The sequence below is a fragment of the Arachis ipaensis genome, chromosome B05, assembly GCF_000816755.2.
Source record: "Arachis ipaensis cultivar K30076 chromosome B05, Araip1.1, whole genome shotgun sequence".
Taxonomy (NCBI): Eukaryota; Viridiplantae; Streptophyta; class Magnoliopsida; order Fabales; family Fabaceae; genus Arachis; species Arachis ipaensis.
The window spans coordinates 132,760,158-132,770,275 of record NC_029789.2 but is presented as its reverse complement, the minus strand read 5'-3'; the positions used below and the strand labels follow the sequence as shown (position 1 = coordinate 132,770,275).

Below are 10,118 nucleotides of genomic sequence, written 5' to 3'. Positions count from 1 at the left end.
CCTTTGTTATTTATTTATTTAAAAAAACATTTATTTAAAAAATTTCAACCCACATAATTTAATATAATATTTGTTAAAATTTAACGTGATTAAGGAGGCGAGTAAAAATAATAAGAAAAGAAAGCGGGAAACGAGTTGGCAGTTGGCACGCCTTCAAATTCAAATAATAAAAAAAAATAAAAATCAGTCACCACTCTTCTCCCTTCTGCCCCTTTCTTCCATCTCTCTTCTTTATTCCCCTCCGTCTCCAAGGCAGCCAGAACAGGACATCCCCTGTTTCTTCTTCACGCAAGCTACGCCGCCAGCCACACTACCCCAGTGGCTGCCATTACTGCCGCGGCTGAACCCTTGCAACCTTCCCCTCCCTTCTCTGTTCTTTTTCTTTTGTTACCAGGTTACTTTCCTTTCTTTGTTTTTGCTTCTGTTTAGCTTAATTTTGTTAATTAGTTAATTTTGATTAGTTAGAATTAGTTAAATTTCATGCTGTTAGTTGATTTAGGTGGTTAGGTAGGTTTAAACTTAGTTTGTAGTAGATTCTAGGTCTGGAATTTTTTGCTGATTGTGTTTGGATTACTCTGTGATTTGTTGCATGATAATGACTTTTTTGTTTTATGGATTGAATTGTGACTTTACTGCTTCACTCAATTACATTGATTTGTTGATTCATATGCATTGGTATCTGATTTACTACTGCATTCATATGGAAACTTCTTTGATTGAGTGAATTTAGGAAATGTGATGGTTAACTGCTGAATTGCTGCTGGAGATTGTTTGATTGGTTTTAACTGTTCATTCTTGATGCGGCTGATTAATTGAATTTGGCATTATGCTAATCCTGCTTTGAAACTTTAGTTGATTGTCCGGCTGTTTGCTCTAATGTTTTGTTGCAAAGCACAAATATCTGAACTCTCTTCTCATATAAACTGAATAGAATCAGAATTGTTCTTGCTCTTGTTTGATTTGTCAATCGAGCATAACAATGGCGAATGGGACGGATCTGGAGGAAATGGGCAGAGAACTCCAGTGCCCCATTTGGTATTCAAATTTCAAACACACTTTCTATCTTATGTTAATAATCCTCACAGTGCAATTAATTAATTAATCAATTTCTTCTCGTTGTTTTGTAATGATTTGTGAAGTTTAAGTTTGCTGAATTCTCCGGCCAGTCTTCCATGCAGCCATGTCTTCTGCAAGTAAGTATCCTTCTTGTTATTCGTTATACAAAATCCGAAACAAAGCATTCTTATGTGTTCGTAATTCAATTTTGGTGGTTTCAGCTTTTGTATCGTCAACTCTATGAAGTCGTCTTCTGATTGCCCTGTCTGTAAAATACCCTTCTTCCCTCGAGGTAGCCCTTCTCCTCTTATCCCCTTTCTCTATCTTAAAGGTTCTTTTTGTAATTTTGGCTATTTTGTATGAAGAGGTTCGCCTTAGTCCTCGTTTGCTCAACTTGGTTAACATTTACAAAAGAATGGAACGCTCTTCTGGTATGAACTTATTCCTCACCCAGAATCTGCACTACTATAAGTTTTCAGGTTAGCTTTTCCCACCTGTTTTTATCCATGTATAGCTTCACCTACTTCTAAATTATTATGGCTTGTGCTTGTGTTCAAGTTTTTGTTTGCGTTATGCACTATTTTATTGATTTAGTGTGTTGTAATAAGCATATGCCTGTGCTATCTTTTAGTTGCAAGCTAATTTGTCTGTCTGGGTTTATAGGTTAAGTTCTAGCTTTGTTTAAAATATAGGAATGTGCTGTTATGTATGGATTATACTATGCATTTATGTCCTCCTTTTTATACTTTACTGACATTTATTTACCTGGCAGATGAAGAAACGCAATGTCAAGTTGATGCTGACTGTGGTAAAGAGGATGCTTATGATAAGAAGAGTTCCGATGCCCCATGTCGAGGGGATCAGAATTGCAACCTGCTACAACAACTGTTGTAGAAACTAGCTCCTCAAGACCTATTAGGAGACCACGCGGAAGACCTCCGATACGTCGAGGTGTACGAGGTCACGGGCGGCCTAGGAAGTGACCGCTTGCCAATGATGAAAGCGTTAGGGTTCCGCCTCTTGTCAGGTGCCATAGGCAGTGGTTCTGAAATTTCCAGTGGTCCACTAAGGTAGGAGGAGTTCTGATTTTTGCTGATTTTTTCCAATTTCTAATTATCTGGTAATCTGAATTTTTGATGTTTCTAGTTTAGGGTTTCTGATTTTCTAGTTCATTAATAATGTTTGCTTGTGTTTTTGTTTGATTTTACTGAAATTATATAGTTTGTGTGTGATTGGCTTGGTTATGAGTAATTGACTTGATTAAGAACTTAATTAAAAAGTTATTGTTAGATATTTTTCTTTCAACAATTGCCACATTGTTCCTCAATTGAGCCATTTTTGATGATAATGGCTGGCACACACTGTCTGAAGGGAGAAGGGCTAGAATTGTCTATATATAGCTTTATAGTTGACTTCTTTTTTTTAGAGAGGTTTTAAATTAGCATTTTGGGTTAAAATTAGCACTGAAGTTCATTAATAAATTTGATCTACAAGTTATATGCTGACCAACTAAATGGAATTTTATTTGGAGTGCAAACCAACCTCTTGTTTGCTATCTACCTATGTTAGCATAGAGGAATCAGTGAATTGGAAAGGAAGAAAAGAAGGATGTGTCCAGAACATCTACCAGAGTTTCATTGACTAGTCAATTGTACATTATTAATTGTGGTGTTAGTTATAATCTAGTCAATTGTACACTAATGCTAAATGAAATTGTATATTAACCTCCTGCTTTTGATTTGAAAAGTGTAAACTAATGGATTTATGTATGTTAGACATCTATTTATACAAATTCTAGAAGTTTTTATAGCAATATGTTTAGTTTGTACTCAGAGAGTATGGAACTGAAACTTTTGGAGGCTCGGAACTAATGGAATTGTCAATTCTATATCTATAGATCATAGCACTTTCTAATTTTTATGACACTTGTCTTGGAGTCTAAGTGGCAAAAAAGAGGCTTTTAAAAGGGAATGAGAATTATAATTTTGTTCTTAAATGTTTTTAGATTTAAATCACACATTGAGAAAATTGCTTTCCGTAGCTCAAGTGAAGAAGACAAATAATACGGATGACATATTAGTAAATACTAAATCTTTTTTTTTCTCTTTCATTGTTCTAATTGTGATCTTGGAGCAAGTACTGTGTTTGCATTATCTTTATGTTTGGATGCTGCAGATTAAATAAATATATACTCCTATATATGTCTATTTTTTGCATGAAAAACTAAGAGGAAGGAATTTATGTTTTTGAGTAATTTGTAACTTTAAGCACCTAAAATATGCTTATATAAATCATGTAATTTTCTTCTAGGTTGTCCTTTAGTCTGGAGCAGCTGTGAAAGAAGTAAACCACAAATTGAAGAACAAGGACTACAAGGCATTTTGACGCATTGTTGGTTATGAAGAATCGGATTTGGATTAGGATAGGTTTTGTGCATTGGTGTTTAAATCCCTCAAAAGGGGGCAGGACTTGTGTAGGTATCTAGTACCCTAGCCAATTAGTTGTCCTTTTTCCTTTGGAGATCTGTGTTTTTTATTTTTAATTTCATGTTGCTTAATTTTAATGGAACTCTGCTCTTGTTTGAGTCCATTTCACTTCATGAAATCAGCATTGGAAAAATGTAAGGGATCCACAAATTATATGGCAAGAATGAATATGTTTATGGTTTTCAAGATGAGGTGTTCTTCGTGACTTGTTATATTTTATATCACATTGATTGTGTGCTCTTAACAATTAAGCATGTTGTAAAAAAAAAAATTAACATTTTTTATTCACTTTCTTGTATTTTTAAATAATTTTGGAACTACTAAATACATAATAAAATATAACGTTAAGTTATAGGGAATTTTCATAATTACAATAACTTTGACCACACTTTTCAGGATGTTGCTTTCAAGAATTCAACTTTATTAGATTCGAAATCCTAACATAAACCCCAAACATACTTTATTGCATGAAATATCTCATCTGCTGCTACTAGAGAAGATGGTCCTGGAATCTCAACCCTCCTAAAAAAATTACGAAGTCCTGTGTTGTTATTTTAGCAATGAAGTTTTCATCGACAAGAACATTTGCCATTTGAAATCCTTGTGCACCAAATTGGGGGTCAAGGAGTGAAGATGAGATGAATGAGGTTTTGAAAATCAGAAACAAGTTCCTTGGAGCTTTTGTATGCATACACGAGATATTATTGTATATATACCAACACCAACCCTTCCTTATGCATCAGTTCGCACTCACGAAAGTAATTTTTGCTCATTGGCTTGATTAGCCAAATATTTTATTACTAGGGTACTGATGTTATTAATCTTGCAGGTGAATAAAGCAATATCCTTATGAATGATGCTCGTTTCAGAAACGTGCACATAATCCTATACCTACACAATTTTCACCATCTTGTTGAAAAATGTATTCTAATGCTCATGACATGTATGCTTTGCCAATAATCTTCTAATCCAGCGTAGTGCTTTCAGAATAGGCTCTTGGGCGGTTAAGTTTTTGTTGGCACTTCTCTAGTGTGGTGCCTTATGATTTAAAAAGAAATTTGAAAATTGCATCTCTTTCTTTTTCAAACACTTTCAAATTGTATACTTCTAATTTTCCAATTATTTGAAAGCTTGTTTATTGGATAATTTATGAATAATGTTTTCAGTTTTTAACTAATGTTCTTCTAATCTTCTTGTTGATGTGCCAGTAGTGTTGGGTATCCTAGTTTTTTCTGGCATGGTTCTGCTACCAGTGCTTCTGCCTGTTGCCGTCACCGATGATGGTGGGAATCAAACAACTAGTAAAGGAACTTTTAGTGAACTTGACAAGTTATCCATGGCAAACATCCGGGTATAATTGCATTGAATCACAGTTTTTTTATAACAGTATTTATGCTAATTTTCCATACTTTTTTCTCCGAGTGAAAAAGAAGACTAGCTTGTTTTATATCTTAGTATGATGGCAATGCCAAAGACTAAATAGCTTCTTGTATCTGCAGCAAAAGAGTAACCGGTTGTGGGCATTTTTTATTTGCTGCTATTGGGTTTCAATTGTTTCATTTATCCTCTTATGGAGAGCTTAAAAACATGTGGCGTGGCTGAGAGGTGAAGCTCTTAAGGCCCCTGATGTGAAACCTGAACAGTTTGCTATGGTTGTGAGAGACATACCTGCTGTTCCCGAAGGCCAAACTCGAAAGGAGAAGGTCGATGATTGTAACAGACCACAAAAAGGTACATACTTCATTTTGTTGCTTTCTTATCCTAAACCACCTACATTTCTGATTCAATGCCTTTCATTATATATATCACATTTGTCCCGGTGCTTCTGTCTATTTTTTATTGTGTCTGAATTTGATCACTAGACTTTATTATTGCTAATAGGCAGACAAGATTTGGGAGGAGTTAGAAGGTTATAAGAAGAATCTCGCCCGTGCTGAAGCTGTATTTGAAAAGTCCAAAGCAACAACCAAACCTGAAGGAACAAGAACTACTAGCAGGACTGGTTTACTTGGACTTTGTGGTAGTAAGGTAGACAGCATAGAATATTACAATGAGAAGATTAATGAAACCGTTACCAAGTTGGAAGCCGAGCAAAAGGTTGCACTCTCAGAGATAAGCAACAAAATGCTGCTATTATCTTCTTCTCGAACAGGGTTGCTGCAGCATCAGCAGCTCAGAGTTTACATGCTCAAATGGTTGACCATTGGTCTGTGTTTGCTGCTCCTGAACCCCGCCAACTATTATGGCCCAATTTGACAATAAAGTATTTTGAAAGAGAGGTGCGGCAATATGTGGTGTATTTCGTTGTCACACTGATATAAGTTATGGTGGCTGAGTAAGTCATATTGACAAAAAATAATGTAAATGACATTTGAAATAAAAATTTACCAAACAAAAAATTTTAAAGTAAAGCATTAGTATTAAATTTGATTCCGAAGGGGCCAAACACAAATCAAAGTATAAAGGAAAATTCACACTAGAGAGCTTTAACATTGTTTGGATTAATGTGTAGCCAGTTAAATTTATACATGTAACATGGTAGATTGATATTTACCCATACATAACAAGGATGAAAGCCATGTCAAGCCTCAATCTAAGTTAACCACCAATACAAGATCAAAATCATTTTCATAAATATGAACAGTGAAGCTAAATCATAGTCCAACATCTGATTGAAAACAAATAAACAAATACAATAATTATGCAAAGAAATTCACCAAATAAAATCAAATGCAATTCCAAAGAGTTCTGTATTGTTTCATTTTTAACATCCCCATCACAACACCACACAACAAAACTCCAAGCCAGTACGAGTTTTTTGAAAATGCTTATAAACATAGACTTAGAGACAATGGAATAATGTCTCCGAAAAAGTATTTGATAATGTAGATATTTTCAGCAGGGCAATTTCCAAGCAATACAACTGATTAGAATTCATTAAGAAAATGGTAAAAAATTTTGAGATAACTGCTCTCCAAGCAATACAATTGAGTAGCATTAATTAAGAAAATGACCAAAAATTTTGAGATAACTGAACCATATTAACCTTAACTCGATGTTGCTAAGGCTGATGAAAAGAGGGGACACACATTTTAGAAGGTGGGTTTATTTTTAAGATGGAAGTGAAAACCATATGGCCTAAAAATAAATCCTCAATACCTACTTAAATTTCCTTTTACAACAATTCCTGGAGGATTCAATCAAAATAAACAATAGTTTATGGTTGCTTATGATAAAACAGTCATAGGAATTAGTTGATATATATATAAGGAAAAATAAGTTGCATAGCAGCAGAATAACAGAGAACAAACAACAAAACAAAATTTTAAATCTTTTTAGTTTTGCTTGGCATGATAAATATATCATCTCATAGAATAACAATAAAGAGCATTCAATTGCTATAAAGAGATCTTAAACACTAAACCTGTAAGCTATAACTAGGAATATCATCTAAAGAATCAACAAAGCAGTGGAATTAAAAAGGATGATAGCAATTGCAAAAATCGAAAGTGCAAAATTAATTGATGTTATGGCATTGCCAAAGTCCTCTGACCCAACAGACCCAGAATTTACAGAACTAGGATAATATTTAGCAACAATAGAGATGTAACTTCAATTTCAGTTGATGTATCTTACCTTCTTTTATAAATCCCACAAGCCTCTAGCAATCATTTCCCGAAGAAGTTTCTCCGCCATGTCATTCTCATCTTTTTCAAACAAAGCATGAATAACAGTTACAAAAGTCACAACATTTGGTAAGCAACCATTGTGTTCCATTTCCAACAGCTGGGTCAATGCTTCTTCAAATAAGCCCTTTTTGCAGAGCCCATCGATCTTAATATTGTATGCCCTCACATTTGGAGGACAATCTATAACGGAAAAATCTTGAAAACTCTCTTTTGCATTGTATAGGCCATCAATAAGTACTCTGTATGTGTGTATATTTGGATCAATGCCACTCTTTTTCATTTGACTGAATAACATAAGTGCCTTGTCAAGTCTTTTGTTTTTGAACATCCCATTCAATAAGGAATTGTAAGTGACTATATTAGCGGTTTGACCTCTATCATGCATTTTGTCAAAAAGCTCTAAAGCACAAGAGATTCTCTTTGATTTGCACAAGCTATCAATAAGAATGGTGTAAGTTACCGTGTTTGGAACCAAGTACTTGCGAGGCATTTCTTCAAAGAGAATCAAGGCTTTATCGAGCATTTTACTTTTGCAGAAGCCATTAATCATGATATTGTAACTTTGAACATCAGGAGAAATTCCATTGGGAGAATAAACGAAAAGCAAGATTCACAAGTCCTTCCTTGCAGAGGCTATCAATAATTGCGCTGTACATGACGACATTAGGAACAATCCCATTCATTGGGATCTTTCTCAACACTTGAATAGCAGCTGATGTGTGTCTGGTCTTACAGAGTCCCTGAATCAAGGTCACATAAGTCACTTCATTAAACTGAAATCCCCGGGCTTCCAACAGCTGAACATGGGGTAGGGCGGTGGGAAAATCGTTCATCTTGGCAAGAACCCCCAAAATCATGTTAAAGGAGTTGATGGATGGAGGAGGACGCATAGAGAGCAAGCGAGTGAAGATATCAGCATATTTATCACGTGATTGGGACTGAGAGTGAGAGTGAGTGTGTAGGAATGAAGTTGAAGGGAAGCAAAGACGGAAGGCGGAGTGGGGAACAGAATAAGGAGAGTACCTTAACATGATTCGTGAGAGTGAGAATGAGAACAATGACAACATTCTTGCAATCAAGAGATGAATTCACAAACACAGAATTAAGAATGAAGAGAAATTGAAGAAGGCATGAGACAGAGAAATGATTATTGTGAATGAGAATTACACTGCAACACCCACCCCGTTTCTTCGTTCCTCATTCCTGTTGTGTTCTCACTCTCACTTTCCCATATGGTCTTTACAGAATTACAGTGCAACACCCACTCTTCGTTCCTCGTTCCTATTCGGTTATTCTCTCACTTTTCCATACGTTAAAAACTCCAAAATAGCCCCTACAGTTACTTCAAAAGATAAGAAGGTCTTTGACAAAAAAAATATCAATTCAGCTTCTGAGATTTATGTTTATGGGACTGATTAATTAATGTGTCAAAATAAATTAATGTTATTTTTTTTGATACAGAGACTAATCAATCCAAAAAAAATCAAAAGTTAGATTGGGTGTTTTTTTTAACTTCGTTATCCAGTTATCTTTACGAGATAATTGTCAGAGATCGGATAGAGTATTCGCTTCTCATTTTATAATAACACTTAATTCTAAGCTTTATCCTAATTACAAAATTTTAATAACCGAATAAATAAATAAATAGATAAAACCGTAATTGCCACTTGCCAGTTTGACATTATAATTAAAAGGCAAAAGCTAGTACACTCCAAATAAAGTAGAGAGTGCAGCACTCTTTAAAAGTTAACTTATTATCAAAAGTTATCAGATAAAACAAATTGACACTAACAACAAAAAATTAATTCCCTCGTTCAACAGGACGACCTTTACACCACAAAAATACTCAGAAAAAATTGATCGAATTCCTCTATTACTTTATTATTGCCGATGTGATGTGATGTCTTCAAGCATCTTCACTGTTTTGTTTGCGCGGTGCTTTCACTATTATTTTGGCTAGCCACAGATTTTGACGCTTTTGAACCCACTCCCTTCCACCTCTACTATGAATGAAGTCCGAAAAATCACTGCCATAGAAGAGGAAGACTCCGCTGGTTGGCTAACTAACTCCGGACGCAAAATCGATTTTGTAAAAGAATTTCGGTCTCTATAAAGGCGCCATGATTCTCAGATAACGACGTAGTCAAAGCATAATATATGACCGTTACAACAAGTCTATTATCTTTTATTTCAAATTATTCTCAACATGTATGTAATAGGATAAAAAATTTAAAATACAATTATATTTAAACAATTATTTATTTTAATAAAAAATTATTAATAAAAAAAATTATATAAATATTTTTTTATATGAATTTTTTTATTAAACTTCTTTTTTCTTTTGCAAGAACAATTATAATATCATCCAAATTTGATAAAAATAAATTTAAATATTTGGCTTTATTTTCTATTTGGCTTTATTTTTTATTTGATTCAAATTTGGTCAGTAATAAAATATAACATATATAAATTGGGATCATACAATATAGATTATTTAACATAATCTACCTTATCATATGTATGAGTATATGAATTTATTACATAAAATATTTAAAATATAGATCTTGTGAAAAACGATTTTGACAAACAAATGTATTGTGGGAAAAAAAAACCAATACTAATTCTCATATTTTTGTTTACTTTTTACGTTGTATATATGCTTTTTAAATTAAATTTATATAATACAAAATCTTTTATCATTCTGTTCATATTTAATGTTATAATTTTGTTTCACACAAAATAAAATTATATATATATATAATTTATATAACACAAAATTTTTTATCATTGTGTTTATATTTAATATTATATACATAATATATATTTAATATTATTTTTTCTAAGATTCTAATATGTCTTTTTTTTCTGAATTTGGTGTATGAATTTT

The 10,118-nt window shown here is 33.5% G+C and overlaps 3 protein-coding genes across 5 annotated transcripts in view; 2 read left to right on the top strand and 1 right to left on the bottom strand.

The window, feature by feature from the left end:
- Positions 1-8,540, bottom strand: part of LOC107644237 (pentatricopeptide repeat-containing protein At1g62670, mitochondrial-like) — a 10,630-nt gene extending 2,090 nt beyond the window's left edge. The window contains exon 1 of the mRNA XM_016348050.2: positions 7,179-8,540. Coding sequence (XP_016203536.1) covers positions 7,185-7,781 — 597 coding nt within the window. The 5' untranslated portion in view covers positions 7,782-8,540 and the 3' untranslated portion in view covers positions 7,179-7,184. The remainder of the gene's footprint in view (positions 1-7,178) is intronic.
- LOC107644238 (protein BREAST CANCER SUSCEPTIBILITY 1 homolog) lies at positions 176-3,576 on the top strand. 3 transcript variants are annotated; one of them, XM_021102839.1, is made up of 7 exons: positions 176-394; positions 938-1,035; positions 1,140-1,193; positions 1,278-1,348; positions 1,422-1,535; positions 1,829-2,126; positions 3,367-3,576. In XM_021102839.1, exons 2-6 carry the CDS (start codon positions 980-982, stop codon positions 1,948-1,950), a joined length of 417 nt encoding a protein of 138 aa, XP_020958498.1. In that variant the 5' UTR covers positions 176-394; positions 938-979; the 3' UTR covers positions 1,951-2,126; positions 3,367-3,576. The 3 variants fall into 3 exon arrangements, with proteins under 3 accessions (XP_020958498.1, XP_020958497.1, XP_016203537.1); XM_021102838.1 differs by having other exon boundaries at positions 932-1,035; XM_016348051.2 differs by lacking the exon at positions 176-394 and having other exon boundaries at positions 424-1,035.
- LOC107644239 (CSC1-like protein ERD4) lies at positions 4,734-5,854 on the top strand. Its single transcript, XM_016348053.2, has 3 exons — positions 4,734-4,893; positions 5,042-5,273; positions 5,424-5,854. Exons 2-3 carry the CDS (start codon positions 5,250-5,252, stop codon positions 5,796-5,798), a joined length of 399 nt encoding a protein of 132 aa, XP_016203539.1. The 5' UTR covers positions 4,734-4,893; positions 5,042-5,249; the 3' UTR covers positions 5,799-5,854.

What these genes read in the sequence shown, in the direction of transcription:
- LOC107644239 (XM_016348053.2), top strand. Translation starts at nt 5,250, where the DNA reads ATGATTGTAACAGACCACAAAAAG. An exon ending in TTGTAACAGACCACAAAAAG is followed by an intron (nt 5,274 to 5,423) that starts GTACATACTTCA and finishes TATTGCTAATAG; the next exon opens with GCAGACAAGATTTGGGAGGA.
- LOC107644238 (XM_021102839.1), top strand. Translation starts at nt 980, where the DNA reads ATGGCGAATGGGACGGATCTGGAGGAAATGGGCAGAGAACTCCAGTGC. An exon ending in AATACCCTTCTTCCCTCGAG is followed by an intron (nt 1,349 to 1,421) that starts GTAGCCCTTCTC and finishes TTTTGTATGAAG; the next exon opens with AGGTTCGCCTTAGTCCTCGT. An exon ending in GCACTACTATAAGTTTTCAG is followed by an intron (nt 1,536 to 1,828) that starts GTTAGCTTTTCC and finishes TTTACCTGGCAG; the next exon opens with ATGAAGAAACGCAATGTCAA.